Consider the following 26,226-nt stretch of genomic DNA (forward strand, 5'->3'; position numbering starts at 1 on the left):
CAGCTTGATTCATAATTAAATAACTATTAATTTAACTTACTGCGACATCTCTGTTTCTTATATATCCTGTCTCCATCCAAGTGTTTATTATGGATATGAATAAATAATAAGTAAGTAAATTATGTACCACATTATTAAACTCTGCAAGGATTGTAGTAGTGCTCAGCTGAGTGAATGAGGTATGAACACATTCATCTCAGCAGAAGAACGGAGTGGTTAAGAATGCAGGGTCTGAAGAATCTTGCCCAAGTACTTTCCTGGCTGTATGACTTTGACTGAGTTACTTATCTCTCTGTGCCTCAGTTCTTCCCCTGGTAAAGGAACATAACTGTATGCCCTACATTATGCTATAGGACATGAGGATTAATAAATTAGTGCGTATAGCTGCTTAGAACAGTTCCTGGCATATGGTAGGTATTGAGTAGTTGTTACTACTGTTTATTTCATGTACATTAACCACTCATGCTTCTCTGTGAATTCGGGGTCGTTACTCTATTTCAAAGATGAAACAAAATATGTATAACTTTTATTTGTTTATTTAAAAATTAAAACACATATTCTTTAATGTTGCAAATACTTGGAATACCTTGCAGAACTCCTCTGGTTCTGATCCTAAACTTACTGATACAAATGAATGATAAGATGTAAGCTCCATCCTTGTGCTCTCAGTGTGTTTCTTTTTAGCAATTTCTGAGCCTGGCTTTTATGAGTCTTATCAAAACGACAAATCTTATCAACCATTCAAGATTAGCTATCCAAAGAGGTTGCCTGTGAGAGAACTGAATTTTATTCTGTCAGAATTGTCTCAGCACAATAAAATCAAACAAACAAATAAACAAAAAAACCCACCTCTCTAGAATGAAAGAGCTCCATGAGGACAGGAGCCTTGCTCACTTTTGCCACATAATATCCATCTCCCAAAACAGTGCCTAAGATATATCACATTTTAAGTGTAGATATATGCAGAGATATGAATGGATTTTGAGTTACTATGCTGTCCTCTGGCAGTGCTACCCATCAAGTGCCTGGGTAGATGTGCCTGGGCCTTGGCCGGAGCTGGACAGGTTTGAGATGTGGGTATTAAGAAGAGTGGCTGTGATGAGGAAGGGCATGTTTAGAGAAAGAGAAGGACTAAGATGTAATAAACCTCCCAAGAAGTTTAATAAACATGAGAAGAGGGGCACCTGGGTGACTCAGTCAGTTAAGCATCTGACTCTAGCTCAGGTCATGATCTCATGGTTCGTGGGTTCAAGCCCCACGTCGGGCTCTGTGCTGACAGCTCAGAGCCTGGTTCAGATTCTGTGTCTCCTTGTCTCTCTGCCCCTCCACCAATTGTGCTCTCTCTCACTCTCTCTCTCTCTCTCTTTCTCTCTCTGAAAAATAAAAATTTAAGAAAAAAAAAATGAAGAGAAGGGCCAAAAGAGAGGAGGAAAAATAAAAAAAACACCAAGATAATGATACCTTTTGTAAATCAGGGAAGAGGTGTTTTATAAATCAGTGAAGGACTAATCAATAATGGCAGATGTTATAGAGGTTAAACTGATGAAGTTGAGAAAGTAGCACTGAATTTCATGATTAGGAGGCTTAGAGTAATCTCAGTGGAGTGATGGATGCAGAAGCAGATTAAAGTGGGAAAAGGAACAAGACTGTGGGGAGACAGTGGAAGCAGATACAGATTGGATTTCCTAGACATTTGATCTTGATATTAACAGACTGCAGAAGTCAGAGAAATAACTGAGTTTGGATAGAATGTGTATTTGTACTTTTAGCCTTAGGGAGATACAATCGTATTTAAAGACCCAGAGGAAGAAACCACACCTCCCTCCTCCCCAAAAATACAAGAAGAAATGATTGTATAGGAAAAAAAGGTGTAAATGACATTTTGAATTCTAAAGATTGGTAGTATATAGAACTAGAGCTTAGGTGAGGCCAAAGAAGGGCCCTCTCATTCAGGAGACTAAAGAAGAGAGGCATCTGGGGAAAAGGGAGATGGATATTCTAGAACCTGTCACCGAGCAGCCTAAACCAGAGTGAAGATTCAGGTAACTTTCTGCTTTAACAAGGACGTTGAACTTGAAATTGGGTGGAAGCCCTGTCTGTCTTGCAGGGAAATATTGTTTTCAGGCTTATAAGGAACATTCCAAAAAATAGTTGACTCAAGGACCATCAAAATGGGCTGAGGACAAAGACCCTTCTTAACTCCCACAATAGTAAACATGTTATTAGAAGGGTGTTAATAAGTTAATGTTGCATCTTACAATTAAAAATTCTTACAACAGAAAAAAAAAAAGGTATGGTGAAGTGGATGACAGGATACCACAACCAAAAAAAAATGTTTTTCAAATTGCGTTATCATAAATTACTATAAATATTTTAAGTTAATATCAAATATTTAATATAAAACATAACATTAATATGTAATATATAATTTCTATAATATATTTAAATATTGTTTCTAATATATAAGAAAATCAGTGGTGGGGGCACTTGGGTGACTCAATCAGTTAAACGTCCAATCTTGATCACAGCTCAGGTCTTGATCTCAGGGTTGTGAGTTCAAGCCCCGCACTGAGCTCCACGCTAGGCGTGAAGCCTACTTGGAAAGAGAGAGAGAGAGGAAGAAAGAAAGAGAGAGAGAGAGAGAGAGAGAGAGAAAGAAAGAAAGAAAGAAAGAAAGAAAGAAAGAAAGAAAGAAAGAAAAGAAAGAAAGAAAAAGAAAGGGCAAGCAAAGAAAAGAAAGGGAGAGGGAGAGAGAAAGGAAGAGAAAGAGGGGAGGGAGGAAGGAAGAAAGAAAGGAGGGAGGGAGGAAGGAAAGGAAGGAAGGAAACGAGTGGTGGATATTGATATTTTATTTCATCTTAAAACTTAACATAGATACCAACTTGAGTTTAATTACAAGATATTCTTTTATGTTTCCTTTTTCTTTAAGCTGCTAATAGTAAATGGATCCACGAACATCCAGAAAGTGCATATAACCTTGTAAATTCTCCACACTTAAAACCTGCCTGGGTCTTAGACAGAGCACTGTGGCATTTATCCTGTGACGTTGCAGAAGGGAAATACAAAGAAAAAGGAGTACCTGCTTTGATTGAAAATGATCATCAAATGAATGTCAGTATGTATAGAGGAGTACCACTCTAAAACAGAATAACAGAATTTCTTTTTTTAAATATAATTTGTCAAATTGGCTTACATACAACACCCACTGCTCATCCCAACAAGGGCCCTCCTCAATGCCCATCACCCATTTTCCCTCTTCCCCACCACTCCCCACCCCCCGTCCACCCTCAGTTTGTTCTCTGTATTTAAGAGTCTCATGTGGTTTGCCTCCCTTCCTCTCTCAGAATAACAGAATTTCTAAAGTACAAATTAAATATATGGTTGAAAATTACTTAGAGTCTATCTTTATTATGGTAAATATGTTTTGTGAAAAGATTTTGAATATCTTTTTTTCAACTATTGAAATTTTTCAGTGCATTCGAAAAATAATTTGGGAGGATATTTTTCCAAGGATTCAACTCTGGGAATTTTTCCAAGTGGACGTTCACAAAGCAGTTGAGCAATTTAGAGGACTTCTTACACAAGGTAAGTGATACACATTAGAATGTTCCTAGCAATTTCAAAAAAATTGTTACTCTTAAAGGAATAGCTCTTCTTTTCTAAGGTTAAGACATTATTAATTCTGTTATCATTATATGATATTTGTGTAACTATAAACTGATTGTGGAAGCTGAGAGTTAGCAGAGACATCTAAAGAGTATGTCATAATACATAACATAATAATTTCTCTTGGGGACTGTTTCTTACTATTGGTTCCTTAGCACAGTGCTCAGAATATAATAGAGCTCAGTATATGTTTGTTAAATACATGAATGGGAGGGGAGTAGAGCAGATTATTTCAGCTGCCGAAAGCTCAAAACAGGCTTTGAAACAGAGAAATGTAGTGTTCTGTTGGCTAAAGTAGAAATCTTAACTGAGGTAGAAGGGCTTCCAGCTGATGGGGCCCACCATTAAGGCTACCTACCCACTAGTAAGACTGACCCAGATAATAGCAAGGAGCAGATCTTCAGTTCAGGACATAACTAAACTAAAGAAGTGAATCATTGTGTCCCTGACAAAGGAGGAGAGTAAAAGTCAGGCTCAAAGGGTTTTGAGGAGGCAAATTAGAGAGAAATATCATAAAGATGTATCTACAATTAGTGTAGGACAGCCTAACAGCAAGGATATTGCTGGCTCTTAAAATAAGAAATTCTCTTCCTCATCTAGAATCTAGAGCTAGAATAATACCCAGAAATACTACTTTCACAGGAGAAGTCAGGGGGCACCTGGGGGGCTCAGTTGGTTGAGCGACTGACTCTTGATTTTAGCTCAGGTCATGATCCCAGGGTAATGGAATCGAGCCCTGTGTCAGACTCTGTGCTGAGAGTGGAGCCTGCGTGGGATTCTCTCTCTGTACCTCTGCCTCTCTTTCCAGCTCACGCTCTCTTTCTCTCTCAAATAAAATAAAATAAAATAAAATAAAATAAAATAAAATAAAATAAAATAATAGAATAGAATAGAATAGAATAAAATAAAATAAAATAAAATAAAATAAAATAAAATAAAATAAAATAAAATAAAAATAAAATCCATTTCCTCTTAACACCAAAAAAGGAAAAGTCCGTATTACTTGAGGTCTAGAAATTTAAGGTCAGATTCACACTTCAGCTTTCCCAATTGTGTAACATCTTGATACATGAAATTTTTATATTAACTTTTCTTCATGTTTCATTTTACTAAAAGGCCTCTATCTTCTCTTCCCTCTGATATTTATAAGCTGTATTATTTAAATGCATTAGTGTGTACTCATAGTAAAGAAAAAACAAACAGTACAAAAATACAATTAAAAAAATGTGTGACTTCTTCTCCCTCAGAACTCAATTCTTAGAGGGAACTATGTACCAATTAATAGTTTTTGTGTTTCTTTTCAGACTCTTTTTGAAAGGAATTAAAATTTTATATACATTTTTTATAATTGTGTATGTATAAATTAAATATATGTTTTATATCTCTTATACACACACAGAAGGCTACAGCTTACAGACTGTTTAAACAGTGAACTTCTTTAGCCTTTTCAATAAATTATTTCCAGTTTTTTCATCATTCTTTCATTCATTTAATACTTATCTTTTGAACCACCTACTACATACTAAGTACTCTTCCTGGCATGAGGATTCAGTGGTGAACACAGCAAGCCCTTACTTTAGTAGAACTTATATCCTTATAAGCAGTATTGTAGAAAATATATCCTTGTATGTGCTTTTACTTATGTGAATAAATCTGCAGAATAAATTGTTAGACACAGAATTTCTGAGTCAAAGAGTTTACAAATTTAATGGTAAATTTACAATAGATATTGTCCAGTTGCTTTTCTTTTTTTTTTTTTTTTTAATTTTTTTTTTCAACGTTTATTTATTTTTGGGACAGAGAGAGACAGAGCATGAACGGGGGAGGGGCAGAGAGAGAGGGAGACACAGAATGGGAAACAGGCTCCAGGCTCTGAGCCATCAGCCCAGAGCCTGACGCGGGGCTCGAACTCACGGACCGCGAGATCGTGACCTGGCCGAAGTCGGACGCTTAACCGACTGCGCCACCCAGGCGCCCCTGTCCAGTTGCTTTTCAACACAAGTTGTACCAATTTACATCATCACTAAATATACCCTCACCAACAAGATACCATTAATCTTTATAATCTTTGTCAATTGGACAAAACATTCCTTATTTTAATTTGCAGCTTTTTGCTCATTAGTGAAGTATCTTTTCACGTGTTACTTTACCATTTTTCCATTAATTGTATATGAATGTTCTTTCCCTATTTTTCTGTTAGGTTGGGGTTATTTGACATTTTCACATTGACTTATTATTATTGGTGATTCCTTATTATACTGGCCTCACATATGCCCTCCTAGTATGCTGTTGATCCTTTAACTCTTGATTTATGGAGGTATTTTTTTCAGTATAGTCAAATTTGTCAGTCTTGTCTTTTATGGCTTCTGATTTCACATCATGCTGAGAAAAATCCTTCCATCAACATTGTTTTCTTCTAATAATCTTATTTATATTTTACATTTAAATGTTCAATACACCTGTAATTTATTTTTGTATATTATATAAGGTATTTATTTTTATTCAGAAAATGATATTGAATTTATAATCCATCCTTTTTTACTGATTTGTAGTACCACCATAAATCCTTCATAGTGTAGTCATATGCGAAATATATATGGGTTTGTTATCTATACTATTACAGTGATCTTTTATTCACTCTATCAATATTGAAGACTGTTTTATCATTTACACTGATTGTGTAGCTTTTTCTTTTTTTTCAAACACTTCTTGGCAGTTTTCATATGGTTACTCTTTTTTAATTTAATTTAATTTAATTTTAATTTGTATATAGTGCAACAATGATTTTGGGAGTAGATTCCTTAATGCCCCTTACCCATTTAGCCCATCCCCTCCCCAAACCCCTCCAATGACCCTCTGTTTGTTCTCCATATTTAAGAGTCTCTTATGTTTTGTACCCCTCCCTGTTTTTATATTATTTTTGCTTCCCTTCCCTTGTGTTCATCTGTTCTGTGTCTTAAAGTCCTCATATGAGTGAAGTCATATGGTATTTGTCTTTCTCTGACTGACTAATTTTGCTTAGCATAATATCCTCTAGTTCCATCCACGTAGTTGCAAATGGCAAGATTTCATTCTTTTTGATTGTGGAGTAATACTCCATTGTATACAGATACCACATCTTCTTTATCCATTCATCCATCGATGGACATTTGGGTTCTTTCCATACTTTGGCTATTGTTGATAGTGCTGCTATAAACATTGGGGTGCATGTGCCCCTTCAAAACAGCATACCTGTATCCCTTGGATAAATACCTAGTAGTGCAATTGCTGGGTCACAGGGTACTTCTATTTCTAATTTTTTGAGGAACCTCCATACTGCTTTCCAGAGTGGCTGCACCAGTGTGCATTCCCACCAGCAGTGCAAAAGAGATCCTCTTTGGGGCGCCTGGGTGGCGCAGTCGGTTAAGCATCCGACTTCAGCCAGGTCACGATCTCGCGGTCCGTGAGTTCGAGCCCCGCGTCAGGCTCTAGGCTGATGGCTCAGAGCCTGGAGCCTGTTTCCGATTCTGTGTCTCCCTCTCTCTCTGCCCCTCCCCCGTTCATGCTGTGTCTCTCTCTGTCCCAAAAATAAATAAAACGTTGAAAAAAAAAAAAAATTAAAAAAAAAAAAAAAAAAAAAAAAAAAGAGATCCTCTTTCTCCTCATCCTCGCCAACATCTGTTGTTGTCTGAGTTGTTAATATTAGCCATTCTGCCAGGTGCGAGGTGGTATCTCATGGTGATTTTGATCTGTATTTCCCTGATGATGAGTGATGTTGAGCATTTTTTCATGTGTCGGTTGGCCATCTGAATGTCTTCTTTGGAGAAGTGTCTATTTATGTCTTTTGCCCATTTCTTCACTGGATTATTTGTTTTTTGGGTGTTGAGTTTGATAAGTTCTTTATAGATTTTGGACACTAACCCTTTATCTGATATGTCATTTGCAAATATCTTCTCCCATTCCATCAGTTGCCTTTTAGTTTTGCTGATTGTTTCCTTCCCTGTGCAGAAACTTTTTATTTTGAGGAGATCCTGGTAGTTAATTTTTGCTTTTGTTTCCCTTGCCTCTGGAGACATGTTGAGTAAGAAATTGCAGTGGCCAAGGTCAAAGAGGTTTTTGCCTGCTTTCTCCTCGAGGATTTTGATGGCTTCCTGTCTTACATTTAGGTCTTTCATTCATTTTGAGTTTATTTTTGTGTATGGTGTAAGAAAGTGGTCCAGGTTCATTTATCTGCATGTTGCTGTCCAGTTTTCCCAGCACCACTTGCTGAAGAGACTCTTTATTCCATCGGATGGATATTCTTCCCTGCTTTGTCAAAGATTAGTTGGCCATATGTTTGTGGGTCCATTTCTGGGTTCTTTATTCTGTTCCATTGATCTGAGTGTCTGTTTTTGTGCCAGTACCATACTTGATGATACAGCTTTGTAATACAGCTTTAAGTCCAGAATTATAATGCCTCCTGTGTTGGTTTCCTTTTTCAAGATTGCTTTGGCTATTTGGGGTCTTTTCTGATTCCATACAAATTTTACGATTGTTTGTCCTAGCTTTGTGAAGAATGCTGGTATTATTTTGATAGGTATTGCTCATATGGTTACTCTTGCAGATGAACCTCAGACACTAGATTTTAAGAATTTATATATATTTTATCTTATTTTGTGCTTTTATAAGCCACTTCAAGATCTCTTTAGAATAAGCCAGATATTAATTAGTAATTATAAAATCAAGCCCAGTGGGGGCAATCCTGCACAACACCTAATTTACTAAGAACAAGTTCTAGAAAAGGCATGAAAATTCCTCCCACAGAGCATTTATTTACTTTTTAATTTTTTATTTTTATGTAAGGAATATGCTTGTTGGTGAAAAGGAAAAAAGTATAGAAACAACCCTGTGTGCTTCTTTCAGAGAATGTAAAGAAACACTTTTGAATAGAAAGCAGTCTTTGAAGAAAAAGACCTCCTGATATTGGTGTATTTGCTAACACCTAAAAAGAAAACTTGTGCCACCAGCATCCTTAATGCCCTAAAAAATGTGTAGTAGAATAAGTGAATGCCGACTGAAGCAGAAAAGTGGGGAAGTGTTTGAACTGATAGGACTCCCTGTGTTTTTCTTCTATAATGTTCTTGTCTCTCCCTCCCTCCCTTCCCCCCCCCTCCCGCCCCGCCCTCTCTGTGTATATATATATATGTGTGAGTGTGTGTGTGAATGTGTGTGTGTTAGGTGGTATTCAGGAAGATGGGGGTAGGAAGGCTGCTTGTGAAATAAACATTTTATTTTCTATGAAAAAATTGTAAATTAAAAATTTGGAATCAGTAATGATTACAATCTCCTTGTGGATATTTGCATTTAAGATATTATCTTTTCTTGCTCTTGCTTTCAGAAAATAGGAAAATAACAACCAAACCTGATCCGAAGAAACACCTTAAGATTATTCAAGATCCTGAATACAAAAGGCTTGGCTGTACTGTAGATATGAACATTGCACTAGCAACTTTCATACCACATGAGTATGTTATGTATTTTTCCTACAAAATAAAGGATGATATTAGTTACAAACCTTCATGGCTAGTATTACTATTATGCTGTTTCTTAGAATCCTGAATAGAAAATTAAATAAATGAATTTGCCATAATTCTACTCCTTCAAATGCCTGATGCTTTCCTGTATTTTCTGTATGCTGGTCCGTGTTCCTATATGTGTATATAAAATTTTTTACAATTGGAAAACTTCAGCTATAATTAAGATCCTGATGAATATATTTAAATATATTCATTCACCCTTGTAAGAAAATGTTTAAATGTAGAATTTTAAAACCATTCAATATTAAGTGTGTATTGCTGTCTCTGCTCTAGCAATGGGCCAGCTGCAATTAATGAATGCTGTAACTGGTTCCGCAAGAGAATTGAGGAATTAAATTCAGAGAAGCACCAACTTGTGAACTATCATCAGGAACAGGTTTCACCTACTTTTGAACTACTGATTTTCTTTGAGTCTTAATAATGTGTGCTGTTGTTGGTTTTACTGACATAACCTCATTTAATGTGTTCTAGGCAGTTAATTGCCTCTTGGGAAATGTGTTTTATGAACGACTGGCTGGCCATGGTCCTAAACTAGGACCTGTCACTAGAAAACATCCTTTAGTTACCAGGTATTCCATTTTTGTTTTCTTCTCATTAAAAGTTAAAAATTGAAAATTGTATTTTACTTCTCAGTTTAATCTGAATGCTTCCTTTAATGTGTAACTCCAGTACATTTTTTAATTGAAATGGAAGTTTTGACTTGGTAGCTAGGCTTAATATTAATTAATTTTGTTAGTCCAATGTTTAGAGAAACTATCATCACTATGAAGCAATTTATAATCGTTTACAATAATGTTTCTGGAGGACTGCGTACTTACTATAATAAACTCAATGTCAATCAAATTGAACCAGCATTTAGCTCCTTATCTTGTAGGTCATGTGCAGCACAGATTAGGCAACTGAAGTGTAGTAACAGCTTTTACAAAGTAACATCAATACCTCAGTGATTTTCTTAGTAATTTTATGAGATTTTTTAAGTTATTATTTAAGATGTTAACCAGAGAATGCTATAATGCTAACTGCATTTCTCAAATCTAGTAGATTTACTCAGAAAATCTTCTGGGGGCACCTGGGTGGCTCTGTTGGTTAAGTGTTCTACTTTAGCCTAGGTCATGATCTCACTGTTCCCAAATTCAAGCCTGTGTCAGGCTCTGTGCTGACAGCTCAGAGCCCAGAGCCTGTTTCAGATTCTGTGTCCTTCTCTCTCTCTCTCTCTCCCTCTCTCTCTCTCTCTCTCTCTCTGTGCCCCTCCCCCACTCACTTTCTATCTCTCTCTCAAAAATAAATAAACATTTTTGAAAATTTTTTAATAAAAAAAAGGAAATCTTCTGAAGAGTTTTGACCTGTAATGAAGTTTATTTTCTATAGTGTCGAACTAATCTTATTTTATTTGTTAAGGAGGAAGTACTATATATATTTTTTTTTAACATTTTTTAAAAAATTTTTTTAACGTCTATTTATTTTGGAGACAGAGAGAGACAGAGCATGAACAGGGGAGGGGCAGAGAGAGAGGGAGACACAGAATCTGAAACAGGCTCCAGGCTCTGAGCTGTCAGCACAAAGCCCAACGCTGGGCTCGAACCCACGGACCGTGAGATCATGACCTGAGCCAAAGTCGGACGCTTAACCGACCGAGCCACCCAGGCGCCCTGGAAGTACTATATTTTGATAGTACTAATTTAAATTGTTTCCAAAGAGTTTCTCTCTGTGGATTTAATATTTAATTGTATCTCCATAGATATTTTACTTTCCCATTTGAAGAAATGACCCTCTCCACAGAAGAATCTATGATTCATCACCCAAATAAAGCTTGTTTTCTGATGGCACATAATGGGTGGGTAATGGGAGATGATCCCCTTCGAAACTTTGCTGAACCAGGTACATCATTTTTGTTAACTTCTCTGTGGATAGGGAAAGAAAACTTTATGGCAAGCTCAAAATATAAACTATTTCGTTGACTTTTTTTCCCCACTAGGCTAATGGTTCTTAAAGTATTTAATCACAGAGGTGCCAGAAGTGCATGCAGTTTGAGAGAGAAGAGAAGGGATTGACGAAAAAGATGGGATTCATCTTTTCTTTTCCCCTTCTTTCCCCTCCTTCTCATCATATGCTCAACTAGAATGGCTTTTACCTATTTTATATGATGGTTCTGCATAAAGTTTTATTTGGTCAAAAATTTAATCTATTGCATTTTTAAAATACATTTGAAACTATTGCTATTACAATTATATTACCTTAAGAGATATTTCATTCAGTAGCCAGAGAAGTATTAAGGTATTTGAATAGCAGTTACACTAAATTCAGCTTTCAGGTTCCCTCTCTCTCCTAGCATTTTATTTTTCTACAGCTGTTTCTTTGCCGGGAAGAATTTTGCTGGGGACCCATCAATATATTTGTTTTTTAACATTTCAGAAGTCTGTTTTAATGACATTAAATTTAATTCAAAAATATCATTTTTTAAAAAAGAATGTACTTTGGGTTTAAGTATCTCTGCGTTCTCCTTTCTAGTTATTCTAAGTGAGAAAAGGCCTTCTGCCCTAGGCTGTGGATGTAATGTAACTTATTGCCAACAATGAGTAACAAGGTGGAAAGGCAGGTTTAAATGTTTTTGGTAAAACTCTGTCTTCAAAGGGCCTGTGATACTACTGCTACAGTTTTCCTTTCAGAAGCAAGTTGAATTTTTGACATTAAGCACACATTTTTAGAAGAGACTGTAACATAGAATTTTGGTGAAATAGATGTAAGATATAAAATAATGTTAACTTCTTAAAACTTTATAAATTTAGATGCCGATACCATTTTAGGCATAATTTTAACCAATATGTGGTTTGTGGTAGAAATAGTCGGTGTGATTTAAAAACAGCAGTATTTCCTTGAAGTAATTGTTTTTATTCTATTTCCTGACCCACTGAAAGCAAGCTCCTTTCTTAACAGGTTCAGATGTTTATCTAAGGAGAGAACTTATTTGCTGGGGAGACAGCGTCAAATTACGTTATGGGAATAAACCAGACGACTGTCCTTTTCTCTGGGCACACATGAAAAAATACACTGAAATAACTGCGACTTATTTCCAGGGAGTGCGTCTTGATAACTGCCACTCAACACCCCTTCACGTAGCTGAGGTACAGAAAAACAATTCATCTGCATTAAAAAAAAAGAAATGTAGTGTTCTTTCCTCGCTTTCCTTAAATAAAACATGCAAATACATGTTTCCTTTTGCTAGTTAGACACTGGCATTGATTTGATGGGAGTATTTAGCACTTTGGCATAATTTCACAATTGTAACAGAATCTTTTGATGCAGTTGTTATGGAATACTGGGCTATAAAATGTTTGATAGGTTAATATTTTTATTTTAATTTAGGGAAGTAGATCATATTGTCTCTGATAATATATACATAACCATACTGTCATGCATATTGTTAATATATTATTACTATTTTATTATTAACTTTTAAATAATATTAATATTTTAGTGGTATATAAATTTCAATTTGTCTTATCCTTGTTATTCTTAGGTTGCTTTTAATATATTAATAGATACTGTGAAGTCACCTGTTACATATTGTGTTATTATTTAAGCACTAACATTACAGCATATTGAAGCTAGTTTTAGCCTCTTTCATTCAATTTGTAATTAATTATTTATAAAAGTGTAAGTGTAAACATAAAGGTTGTTTATCCCTCTTCGGGCTTTTTTACAGAAACTGAAACAGTGCCAAAATTTATAGCATTATCTTCTACCTAATACAGCTTTGAAAACACTTAAAATTTTCATCCCGTTTATAAGACCTTTGATAGCTTCCCAGTGACAACTTACTATTCTTTCGGAATGTGTGCATATCTGGAAAATATCTATTATTCTAAAGCCATATTATAATGAATACATTTCAAGTCCTATGATGAAAAATTGACTTGATTTGGAAGACTTTAGTGAACATTAGTTAAGATGGTAGCACATTTTTTAGCTCCAAAAACTAGCAGAGGTCTTTTTCTTATTGTACTTTTAGCAACAGCCGTATATACATATTTCTAAGGTTGTTATTATGACAAATCAGAAAATTAAAACTCAGTTTCCTTAATTTTGAGTTACAAAATCCTCTAGGATTTTACTTGTTAGCTGATAGAATTTCAATTATTTTGTTAACCTTTTTACAAATGTTATATGAAAAAAATTGGAATTGATTTAATTTCTGATTAAGATTTTACTACCATCTGTAGGAAAAGCTAGCTTTAGTATGGTTCGTCAGACCTAATCTTTGCAATAGCTAAATGATTCACCATCAGGGAATTTCCTAATAATGGCTTAGCTGCCTGAAAATTAATAGTCTGGTTAGAGTATTAAAAACAAATGCACATAAAACAGGGGGAAAGCCTAGCAGAATCACAGCAGTATGGTTTACGTTTTTTAATGTGACACTAACATTTTTCTTCTTCCTTTTTTTGCCCCCCTTGTGTTTCTATATCTTTGCAAAATCTAATCTTCCTTTTTAACTGTTTTCTATTTATAAATTCTCTTGTTTCCTCTGTGTATTGGTCCGTTTTATGTTTTCTTACATGTGTACAATTAAATTTATTTGGAAATTCCTCTTGGATTTCCATTTTGTCTTGCTCCATGATATTTTCCTATGTCAAATCCATGCCTAGTTCTGCCTCCTTTCCTTCCCCACTACTCGCTTTTCTCTTTGTTACATGTGTGACTGTGCTTTTTGCAGTACATGTTGGATGCTGCTAGGAAATTGCAACCCAATTTGTATGTAGTAGCTGAACTGTTCACGGGAAGCGAAGACCTGGACAATGTCTTTGTTACTAGACTGGGCATTAGCTCCCTAATAAGAGGTAGGCTTGTTGACGTGTATTTTCCATCTGAAACTTTAGTTTTTGTTCAAGTAGATTAAAGGCATTTAATAGCTTTACATACAATGTTTAGTAACTTCCAACATAGTTAATATTCTTTTAAATACTCTATACAAAATTTTCTGTAACTCAGTCTGTTTTTATTAGGAAAAATTTCCACTTTGGGGAAAAATGTCTCATTAAAAGTATTTTTCAATGTTTATTTATTTATTTTGAGAGAGGGAGACAGAGTGCAAGCAGGGGAGGGGCAGAGAGAGAGGGAGACACAGAATCTGAAGCAGGCTCCAGGCTCAGAGCTGTCAGCACAGAGCCTAACGCGGAGCTCAAACTGGTGACCCGTGAGATCATGAGTTGAACCCAAGTTGGAGGCTTAACCAACTGAGCCACCCAGGCACCCCCAAAATATCTCATTTTTAAATTGAAAGACCAGTAGGATGAATTGATGACTCATGAACAAAAGTATTTTTTTGTTTTTGAAAATATACAAATCTGTTTTTCATCTCCTACTTGGATAGATGATATAATCTTAGGTTTTTTCCCATAGATTTTATATAACCAGCATCCTAATAAACAACATGTGTTCCCTTTTACCTACATAAGCCTTTTCTTCGGCTAAGTTATAGAGAAGACTTTTTTGTCACTTAAAGTAATAGACATTTGTTTAAATGTTTAAAGTAGTTTTATTTTTTATAATATTTATGTGGCCTTTGTTTGGAAAGTTAGTTATGATAAGAAACCTAACCTCTTCTGGACAATAATAATGAAGAATGTTAAAATATTTTGTAATGCTTTGCAGAGGCAATGAGTGCATATAATAGCCATGAAGAAGGGAGGTTAGTTTATAGATATGGAGGAGAACCTGTTGGATCCTTTGTTCAGCCTTGTCTGAGGCCTTTAATGCCGGCTATTGCACATGCCCTGTTCATGGATATTACCCATGATAATGAGTGTCCTATTGTGGTAAGCATCTAATCTCTTTCTTGTGTTTACTTATTTTGCTAAATTCATGTAGAATTTAAGAAATGTAATGGATCAACATAGGATAAAAAAAGAGAGAGAGAGAGAGAGACACTAACCATAAAAGAGACTCAAGTATAGAGAACAAACTGAGGGTTGCTGGAGAGGAGGTAGGTGGGGGCATGGGCTAAATGAAATGGGTGATGGGTATTATGGAGGGCACTTGTGATGAGCACTGGGTGTTGTATGTAAGTGATGAATCACTCAGTTCTATAACTGAAACTAATGTTACACACTGGATGTTAACTGGAATTTAAATAAAAACTTGAAAAAGGAAAAATCAATAAATAAATGTTTTGATATTTAGTTCTCTGATACTTAGTGGCAATAATGTCCACATACTTCAGAATCATGTCTTAGATTTATAAGTGATTGTGGTACATAGTTTTTTAATGTTTTATTTGTTTTAAAGCATATGAATGTCTTATAGTGTGCAACTATGTGTCCTTTACTTCACTTTGCATTTAAAAGAAAATAAACTTGGTTGTTTTTTTGTTTGTTTGTTTATTGTTCTCTAGCATAGGTCAGAATATGATGCTCTCCCGAGTACCACGATTGTTTCTATGGCATGTTGTGCTAGTGGAAGTACTAAAGGCTATGATGAATTAGTGCCTCATCAGGTGTGTTTGTGTGTTGTTGTTTTTTTAAATCCACAATGGCCAACAACCTTGAGCACTTTTACCAAAAGTTCTCATTATAATTAAAATGTATACATGGCTAAGTTTTAACTTTGTTCAGATTTCAGTGGTTTCTGAAGAACGGTTTTATACTAAGTGGAATCCTGGAGCATCGCCATCAAATGCAGGTGAAGTTAATTTCCAAAGTGGAATTATTGCAGCCAGATGTGCTATCAATAAACTTCATCAAGAGCTTGGGGCCAAGGGTTTCATTCAGGCAAGAAACTAAATTTTTGTTAAGTTTCTTAAGGTTTAATTTCAGAGTAAGTCTTTCCAGTTTGAGTGCTAATGTGTTTTCTCTTTCTGTTTCTCAGGTGTATGTGGATCAGGTTGATGAAGACATAGTGGCAGTAACAAGACATTCGCCCAGTATTCATCAGTCTGTTGTGTCTGTGTCTAGAACTGCTTTCAGGAATCCTAAGACCTCATTTTACAGCAAAGAAGTACCTCAAATGTGCATCCCTGGTAATGCAATATATCCCTGGTATATTGTGATTATATTACTTTGTTATATTAAATTGTAATTATATAGCATATATTATAACACATTGCAAGTATAGCTGTAGTTGAGAAAAAGAATTTGAAATTTTGGGTAAGTTGGGGCACCTGGCTGGCTCAGGGTCATGAGTTCAAGCCCCATGTTGGGTATAGCGCTTACTTTAAAAAAAGAATGGAAGAAAGGAATTAATTTGGGGGAACTTAGTTTTTACTACATGGAACAAAACCTGGTCAGAAATATTCTCAAATATTAACATTTTTTGAGTTGTGAAATAGCTTTATTTTTATCTTAATACGTTCCCATATTTCCTAATTTTTATAAAACCTACATGTATTTTTTTATACCCAAGAAATATATGTGTACATTCATGTGTCTGTATGTATATTTGTGTGTGCGTATTTGTGTATGTGCATGTACATACCTACACACTTATATAAACCAAAGTAAAAAATAGTTTAATATTTAAGGCTCTTCATAACCCATCCTCAACTGCCTTCCTAGCCCTCTGTTACTCCACTATTTTAACCAGATAGATATTTTCATTGGTCCTCAAGTAGTCTTACTAACATCTATATATGTGTATTTTTCACATCTTTCAAGAACTAAAGTTCCACCTCCCTTGAAAAACCTTTTCTAAGTACTCAGTAATTTCTCTCTTTTGTGAACATACAGCAATTATAGTCTTCCCATATCTCTTCTTTGACAATTATATAATGCATCCCTGAGATATATCCTTATTATTGCTAGATTTTTTTCTAGATGTGTGTATTTTATCTCCTCACTTACTGTTATATATCATATATTCTAGCAAAACATTCTCCTGTGAGCATTAACAGCTATCCCAGTCTGTCAATTATAAGAATAGATGAAGATTCCTATAAAAATAATCATATTCTATGTCGGTTGCTAGTTGTTAAATATGCATAACTCCAATTTTTAAAAATTATCAACTTGAACAGTTTTAGGATTAAATGTTCATTAGTTATTTTTAACTGTTTACAAGTGTATATTCAGTAATCTTGTCTAATTGTTGCTAATGTACATATATAGTTTTACATGGCTGGAATCACTGTGGACAGTATTACCTCAGATTTTGTTTTGGTCACCAATCATTACTAAAACATCCCCATTTGGTCCACGAAATTGTGATTTTCATGATGTTCAATATTTCATATTTTATTATGTTAGTATTCTAACTAGCGGTGTCTTATTTAAGTTTTGAATATACATTAGGAATAATTTTTTTCAGAATAATTTTTTCTTTTAAACAAGCTCTTAGTGGGGCGCCTGGGTGGCTCAGTCGGTTAAGCATCCGACTTCGGCTCAGGTCATGATCTCATGGTCCATGGGTTCGAGCCCCACGTCAGGCTCTGTGCTGACAGCTCAGAGCCTGGAGCCTGCTTCAGATTCTGTGTCTCCCTCTCTCTCTGACCCTCCCCCGTTCATGCTCTGTCTCTCTCTGTCTCAAAAATAAATAAAACATTAAAAAAAAATTAAACAAGCTCTTAGTATATATTTCGAGAAGTAGAATTTCTGGATCCAAAGGGTGCTGTTCCCTATTGTCAGATTAACGGCTTAAAGCTGAAATTATTTAAATAATAAAATTCAAGTTTTATGTATCCTTTGACTCAGCACTTCTGTCCTAGGTATATCTCTGAGCAACTCTCAGATATTCCGTTAGAAGACAGGGATGAGAATATATTTGGTATATTCATACAGTGGAATGCTATATGGCATTTGAAATAAATGAGCTGCAGCTAATGTAGCAAGGTGAACAAATCTATACAGTGTTGTTTAATAGAAAGCGAGTTGCAGACCTATGTATATAATCTGAATCCATTTTAATAAAGCTTGGAAATAGGAAAATAACCTGTTGTGTCGGGAAACAGGCATATGTAGTAAAAGTGCACAGGATCAGTGAACGCCAAACTGTAGATAGTAGTTACCTCTGAAGGAGAAGGAAAGGTACACATTTGTAATGTTTTCTTAAGCTAGGAAGTAGGACCTGGGTTTTTTTAATTTTTCCCTACTTTTTGTATTTCTGAAATTTTCCAATTCTTAATACAAGTCTTCTAAGTGATTTATTTTCTCTCTGCTCAAAATTAGGAAGGTTATATATTGTTCCTGAGAGCTAAGCCATTATTACTTGAATAAGATCTCTTTTCAAATAAATCTTTGTTAATTTATGTTTTAAAAACAAAAACATTGTGTGAAAAATGCATCTTGGGTACAATCACTACCCTCAGACTGATACTTCATATTCAACTTTAAGTTATTTTAAAACCCTTTAGCAATTCCTAATTTCAGGTGGTTTAATATGAAATTTCATTAACATTTCATGTATTCCTAGGCAAAATTGAAGAAGTAGTTCTTGAAGCCAGAACTATTGAGAGAAATGCAAAACCTTATCGGAAGGATGAGAATTTCATCAATGGAATGCCAAATATCACAGTAGAAATTAGAGAACATATTCAGGTATTTGGGACTCTAATCTTACTGCTGTATTTAACATTTTAAGGACATTAGAATTATTTGTTAAATGGTCTTATGCAATTTTTTTCAAGCTTAGTGAAAGTAAAATTGTTAAACAAGCTGGAGTTGCCACAAAAGGACCCAACGAATATATTCAAGAAATAGAATTTGAAAACTTGTCTCCGGGAAGTGTTATTATATTCAGGTATGTTGGAATTCAAACTGTTGACTTTGTTTGTTTTTGGGTTTGTTTTTTTTTAAGGTCTATCTATTTTTTAGAGACAGAGACAGAGTGCAAGCAGGGGAGGGGCAGAGAGAAAGGGAGACACAAAATCCAAAGTAGGCTCCAGGCTCAGAGCTGTCAGCACAGAGCCCAACATGGGGCTCAAACTCGTCAACCAAGAGATCATGACCTGAGCCGAAGTCAGACCTTAACCAACTGAGCCACCCAGGCGCTCCTTTGTTTGTAAAATAGATTATATATTGAGTTAATTTGGAATAAATCATTCCTAAAAAGTAACTATTTTTTAATTAACATTTTCAGAGTTAGTCTTGATCCACATGCACAAGTCGCTGTTGGAATTCTTCGAAATCACCTGACACAGTTCAGTCCTCACTTTAAATCTGGAAGCCTTGCTGTTGACAACTCAGATCCTATATTAAAAATTCCTTTCGCTTTGTAAGTAGTTTATGGAGATTTGCCATTTTAATAACTGATCAGTTACCACAAGTCTGATTGAAGCAGTTTTTTATAAGAGTCCTCTATATCCTTGCTACTCACACGGTGGTCCAAAGGCCAGTAGTATCAGCATCATCTGTTATTAACATTTTGTCCTATTGCTTTATCATTTGTGTGTGTGCTTGCTTGTGCACTCTCTCACACTCACGCACTCTCTATATGTAGCAATAGGTAGATACATGCAAACAGATACATACATCTCTATACACACACACACACACACATGCACATGTACACAATCTTTCTGAACTATTTGAGGCTAAGTTACATTCATCATATTCCTTACCACATCATTTTTTTAAATGAGACTGTATTGGGTAGGTAGGCGGGGGAGGGGTGGGCTAAATGGGTGATGGGTATTAAGGAGGGCATTTGTTGTGATGAGCACTGGGTATTATATGTAAGTGAAGAATCACTAAATTCTACTCCTGCTAGAGTTAACATACACTATATTGCTAACTGGCTAGAATTTTTTTTTTAATTTTTCTTTAGTGTTTATTTATTTTTGAGACAGAGAAAGACAAGAGCTCAAACAGAGGAGGTTCAGAGAGAGGGAGACACAGAATCTGAGGCAGGCTCCAGGCTCCCAGCTGTCAGCACAGAGCCCGATGCAGGGCTCAAACTCACGGAGTGTGACCTGAGCCAAAGTCAGATGCTCAACAGACTGAGCAACCCAGGCGCCCCTTACTGGCTAGAATTTAAATAAAAATTTGAAACACACAAAAAGGGGGAGCATATTATTCTATTATTTGGCTATCCCCAAATTTATTTACTCAGCCTCCAGTTTTTGGACATCTAAACTACATCCAATAATTCCCTGTTATGTATGGTTTTTTTACATTCATCTTTGCCTGAATTCTTACTCATTCCCTTACTATCTATTCCCTTACTAGGTGGTACCACATAATACCAAAAAATTTGGGTTTTGAAATTTAGAGTTGGCTTTCACTCCAGCTTCACTATTCCTAAAATAATGTTAGACAACATATTAAGATTTTCTTCATCTCAGTTTTTCCACCTGAAGAACTGGGCTGATAATAGCACCTACCTCTTAAATTTAGTAAGGGTTAAATAGGATACTGCATAGAAAGCACTTAACACTTGATGGCACATAATAAATGCTCCATATATGTTTGCTATCATAAATACTAGGATAAATTTCCAGAAACGGAATTTCTTCATAAGGCTATCTCCACATATCTGAGGCTTTTAAAACTGCCAAATCTCCTCCAGAAAGATTTTATTCTTTCAGCCCTATGTAAGGGTGTCCATTACTTGACATTGTTACCAATTCTGAGTATATATTGTTACAATGTAATGTTAAGAGCATAGAATATCGAACCAACCTGAATTGATTTCAGACTCTCATAGCTGTAAGAAGTAAGACCTTGGGCAAGCAACCTAATAGATATCAATATAGTGCCTCTTTTAAACAGTTATGATTATTTATGTAAAACACTTAGAACAGTGATTATAAGATGATGGTAAGTGATCGATGAGTGTTAGCTATTACTAATCAAATTTGTAAACATAAACTACTTTAAAGTCACATCTTAATTTGTTTTAAATATTAGTTAAGCTAAATTTTTTTTTAAGTTTGTCTTTTTAGCAATCTCTACACACAGTGTGGGTCCCGAACTCATGACCCTGAGATAAAGAGTTGCATGCTCCTCCAACTGAGCCAGCCAGGCACCCCCAAGCTAAATTTTTGTTGTTGTTCACTGGCTGTCCATGAAATATCATTTTATGTACCAGTCCATTTTTCTGTTGTGTTCAACTTTTTGTTTTTATAAGAGCTTTTATCATTAAGGATATTAGCTCCATTCAATCTATTGTTAGAAAAGTAGTTGCATTCTAAAAAAAATCTGTGATGAAGCAATTTGGTGTTTCTGCACAGTACTTATAAAATGAATATTCATCCTCAGACCTACTCAGGTTATTTTGGGACAAGGCCAAGAAATATGCATTTTAATAAGCTCCAGGGAATTCATATGCAAGTTCACTGGCTACGTGTTGAAAAATATTGCCCTAGAATGGAGTTGATACTGAGACTGCTGACTGATTTGGTCAAACTTGATTCACAGACTGCAGATGAAGGAGAAGTCAGTCCCAGCTGTGGGGACAGAGTCTAGGCAGAGACAGGGAATGAAGCACAGCCAACAATAATTTTCTAAGCTGAGGCGGAACTAAAAGAGAAGGAAGGAAGTACATTCAAGAGGATTATGTGTTCACATACAACTCAGGAGGATTTGTGTTCAGTTAGGTAAAATGAAATGACTAAACAGCTAGAATTGCAAAAAAGTAGAGTTTTTGGTTGTATTCAGGTGTAGTCAGTAATACAGTCTCACTGCTACCTGGACAAAGGGAAACCAAGGCCATGATAGACACTTCCTTCCAACTACTATCAAGAAGCATCTTTATCTAAGAAAATCCTGGTTTCCTGAATAACCCAACTAAAGGGTAATGCAACCTGCGGAAAGGAGAAAAGGAAAAGGAGAGAGAAATGCTACCTGATTTCTAAGGTGGTTAACTGTGACTTTTGATTATCCCTTTACTAGTCTTTGAGAAGTATTTTGATTTCAAGATAATTAGCATAAAAAGCTATTGATGTCCCACATAGAATATAAAGAAACAACTAAGCCCAACTAGAAAGATTAAAAAAGTAAATTTGTGAGAAAAAGGTGGTAGCAACCAAAAAATTTTCTAGCATACTCTAAGTAGTAAAATTTGACAATTCTTTTTTTTTTTTGCTTGGAAGAAGTGTTACTTCTAACTGAATTTTTAGCATGTTTTATCTTTAAACTACTATTCATAATGAATATTGTTTATAATGTATATCATAATGCCAAATTCCTAAAACATATATTGCTAAGACACTTTATGGTTATGATTCAGATTTTCCTCTTTAGTTTTATTGACAGCAAGTGAAATTTTACTGTATTTAACCAGTTCTCTTTATTTTCCACTTCTTAGTATTGCTTCTAAATTAACTTTGGCTGAGCTGAATCAGGTACTTTACCGATGTGAAGCAGAAGAACAAGAAGATGGTGGAGGCTGTTACGACATCCCAAACTGGTCATCTCTTAAATATGCAGGTCTTCAAGGTAAGCAAATGCAAGGATAGTTAAATCTTGGGAGGGTTTTTTTAGGGTCATACGGTGTCTTCTTTATGGAAATAGGAGTCCAGGCTCAGAATTTGACTGCTTAGGTTCAAATTGTGGCTCCGCCAGCTGGATCTCCAGCAAGTAACTTCCCTTTTCTGTGCTCCAATTTCTGCCTCTTTAAATGTGAAAAATATTGTCTAATTCATAGGGCTTTCTTGAAGACTAAATGAGAAGATTTATTTGGGCCCCAAATGGGACTAGGTTGTAACTATTATACATTCATCTTTCTTTTTCGTCTAATTGGAAGTTTTGTTTCATTGCATATTTGTCTTATCCTACAAAGAGAACTTATAATAAAATATTAAGTAGTTGTAAGACAGAACATAGGAGCTAAATATTTAATTACCAGTTTAACCCATCTGGTTGGAAATATTTTCTTGGATGTTTGTCCGCAAAATTTGGTTTATCACACGTGTTCCTGGTTCATATAGGATCCCATGTATCATGCCTCCTTTGCAACTCCTTATTTTCTTTGTCCATCTAACCCATCTTTAAAGATGAATTCAGGGGCGCCTGGGTGGCTCAGTTGGTTGAGCGGCCGACTTCGGCTCAGGTCATGATCTCAAGGTCCGTGAGTTCGAGCCCCGCATCGGGCTCTGTGCTGACAGCTCAGAGCCTGGAGCCTGTTTCAGATTCTGTGTCTTCCTCCCTCTGACCCTCCCCCGTTCATGCTCGGTCTCTCTCTGTCTCAAAAATAAATAAACGTTAAAAAAAAAAATTTAAAAAAATAATAATAAAGATGAATTCAATTCTTACATTTTCCACAAAGCATTCCTTAACTATTAATTTTCACAGTTATTTCTTTGTCCCCTAGATACCCATTGTATTAATTTATTATTCTTCTTGGCCCTTGGAATATATTGCGTATTTTAGTAATTAGCACAACGTGTTTTGTGAATCTTTATTGTTGTGGTTAAGAATGGGCTCTAGGGATGCCTGAGTGGCTCAGTTAGTTAAGCGTCCAACTCTTGGTTTCTGCTCAGGTCATGATCTCACAGTTTCCAGAGTTGGAGCCTGTGTTGGGCTCTGTGCTGGCAGCATAGAGCCTGTGTGGGATTCTCTCTCACTCCCGCTTTCTCTGCCCCTCCCCCCACTTGCTCTCTCTGAAAATAAATAAATAAATTTGGGGGAAAAAAGGATTTAGAACCAGACTTGCTGGTTCTATACTAACTAGCTGTATAACCTTAGAGTAAGCTCTCCATGGTTCAATTTTCTCATCTATAAAATGGAAACAGTACTAGTGCCTACCACAAGGATTAAATGAGATAATACATGTAAAGCACTTAGACAATGCTTGGTTCATAGTTAGTACTTGGTGGTTATTAGCTTTAAAATTCCACTAAGGGGCGCCTGGGTGGCTCAGTCGGTTAAGCGTCTGACTTCAGCTCAGATCACGATCTCGCGGTCCGTGAGTTCGAGCCCCGCATTGGGCTCTGGGCTGATGGCTCAGAGCCTGGAGCCTGCTTCCGACTCTGTCTCTCTCTCTCTGCCCCTCCCCCGTTCATGCTCTGTCTCTCTCTCTGTCTCAAAAATAAATAAACGTTAAAAATTTTTTTTTTAATTCCACTAAGTAGATTGTACCTTGAGAAAAAAGAATGTTTGCCTTTTTTGCATTCTTGTTTTTTAGCTTTTATACTTTCTACAAAACTAAGCACATAAGAAGCTGTCAGTAAATTTCAGATTTTTGTACTTATGACACTTTTTTCTAAAACAGTCTCACTTTCATAGTGTTTTGTGCTGTGAGAAATAAAGAAATGTATATGTTACCAGTCATAAACAGCTATTCATTCCATTTTCACTCCGAGCTGTTGAACACCTGCTACTTGACAGAAAAGACTTCCATGAACTTTTTTTTATTTTTTTTAACGTTAATTTTTTATTTTAGAGAAAGCATGAGCAGGGGAGGGGCAGAGAGTGAGGGAGACAGAATCTGAAGCAGGCATCAGGCTCTGAGCTGTCAGCACAGAGCCAGATGTGGGGCTTGAACTCATGAACTGCGAGATCACGACCTGAGCCGAAATTGGACGCTTAACCGACTGAGTCACCCAGGCGCCCCTCCATGAACTTCTTTTCTTTCCTTTCTTAGAGTTAAGTCTAGTTCATTACTAACTCTGTCCTGATTTATTTTTTTCTTTATATCAATCCCTTTTTTCTCTGACAGTTTAGTGTTTCCAACATTCCACTGAATATTTCTATTTTTTTTTTTTAATTTTTTTTTTCCAACGTTTATTTATTTTTGGGACAGAGAGAGACAGAGCATGAACAGGGGAGGGGCAGAGAGAGAGAGGGAGACACAGAATCGGAAACAGGCTCCAGGCTCTGAGCCATCAGCCCACAGCCTGACGCGGAGCTTGAACTCACGGACCGCGAGATCGTGACCTGGCTGAAGTCGGACGCTTAACCGACTGCGCCACCCAGGCACCCCTCCACTGAATATTTCTAGCAGGCTCTTGATAGCAACATTCAGGGTGCCTGGGTGGCTTGGTCGGTTCAGTATCAGACTTCAGCTCAGGTCATAATCTCACTGCTTGTGTGTTCAAGCCCAATGTCAGGTTCTGTGCTGACAGCTCAGAGCCTGGAGCCTGCTTCAGATTCTAGGTCTCTGTCTCTCTCTGCCCCTCCCCTGTGCTTACGCACACGCGCTCTCTCTCTCTCTCAAAAATAAATATTAAAAAAAATTTTTTAAATAGCAATATCCAGTTACATCAAACCAACCAACTTCACTGACTTTCTCTCCCCTAAGCCACATTCCCCTTCTCTTCTTCTCTACTTCTTACAATAATACATACTCAGTCATGTTGGAATCCAGGAATCTATTTTTGGATCCATCCCTCTTATCTTCACTATTTAATCAGTGATTATGACTGTGGTTTTTTTTCTGTATTCTCTGTGATATGCCATATCCTTTTATTTTCTATTTTCTATTTTCTATTATTTATTTCTATTTTCTATAACTATTTCATAGTTAGCACCCTATTCAAAGACTAAGTCCCGTCTGCAAAACCAAGTAACCTGTTTTCCAACCTCTTGTTACCTCTTCCACAAATCATCCCATCCCATTGATATATCAGATCTCTTTTTCTAAAACTCTGCTCCATCATGTCACCATTATTAAACAAGTGGAGCTCACATTTGCTGAGCAATGTTTGCCTTCCCTTAAAATACTAGGGCAAAAGTGAAATGTTATTTTATACTGTCTTGTTTTCTAGTTGTTTTTTTTTTTTATGTTTTAAGCTTTGTTTCCCAAAGAAGGTTGTAAAGGCCCTTGAGAGAAAGAACTACATCTTAAATTTATATAATTATTTTTTCAATTTCTCGAGACATGCTACATACACAGTAAAATTAAATTCTAAATATATAAATAAATTTAGTCAAAGTGAACATGGTGAGGCTATTAATATAATATTTTTAAGGTGGAAATTATTGCATTATTGGGCAACCAAAGAAGTGCTATTGTTCTGTCATTTAAATAACAGACTCTGCTATGTATGCATAGGAATTCTATGAGTTTCTGTTGAGTATTACTTAAGGATATGCCCATATATTCACCTTGATGGTTTGTTTAGTCCCAGCTACCTCTT

General features: G+C 35.9%; 1 protein-coding gene across 2 annotated transcripts in view; it reads left to right on the forward strand.

Annotated features, from left to right (window-relative positions):
- Positions 1-26,226, forward strand: part of AGL (amylo-alpha-1, 6-glucosidase, 4-alpha-glucanotransferase) — an 84,784-nt gene that overhangs the window by 24,049 nt on the left and 34,509 nt on the right. For both annotated transcript variants that reach the window (XM_045478394.1, XM_045478395.1), the window contains exons 6-21: positions 2,930-3,111; positions 3,474-3,585; positions 9,023-9,149; positions 9,495-9,597; positions 9,693-9,790; positions 10,960-11,099; positions 12,156-12,343; positions 13,936-14,059; positions 14,874-15,037; positions 15,613-15,714; positions 15,833-15,988; positions 16,086-16,236; positions 18,621-18,745; positions 18,835-18,947; positions 19,287-19,421; positions 22,455-22,585. In XM_045478394.1, the coding sequence (XP_045334350.1) occupies positions 2,930-3,111; positions 3,474-3,585; positions 9,023-9,149; positions 9,495-9,597; positions 9,693-9,790; positions 10,960-11,099; positions 12,156-12,343; positions 13,936-14,059; positions 14,874-15,037; positions 15,613-15,714; positions 15,833-15,988; positions 16,086-16,236; positions 18,621-18,745; positions 18,835-18,947; positions 19,287-19,421; positions 22,455-22,585 (2,151 nt within the window). The remainder of the gene's footprint in view (positions 1-2,929; positions 3,112-3,473; positions 3,586-9,022; positions 9,150-9,494; positions 9,598-9,692; positions 9,791-10,959; positions 11,100-12,155; positions 12,344-13,935; positions 14,060-14,873; positions 15,038-15,612; positions 15,715-15,832; positions 15,989-16,085; positions 16,237-18,620; positions 18,746-18,834; positions 18,948-19,286; positions 19,422-22,454; positions 22,586-26,226) is intronic.

The sequence above is a fragment of the Leopardus geoffroyi genome, chromosome C1 (genome assembly GCF_018350155.1).
Source record: "Leopardus geoffroyi isolate Oge1 chromosome C1, O.geoffroyi_Oge1_pat1.0, whole genome shotgun sequence".
Lineage (NCBI taxonomy): Eukaryota > Metazoa > Chordata > Mammalia > Carnivora > Felidae > Leopardus > Leopardus geoffroyi.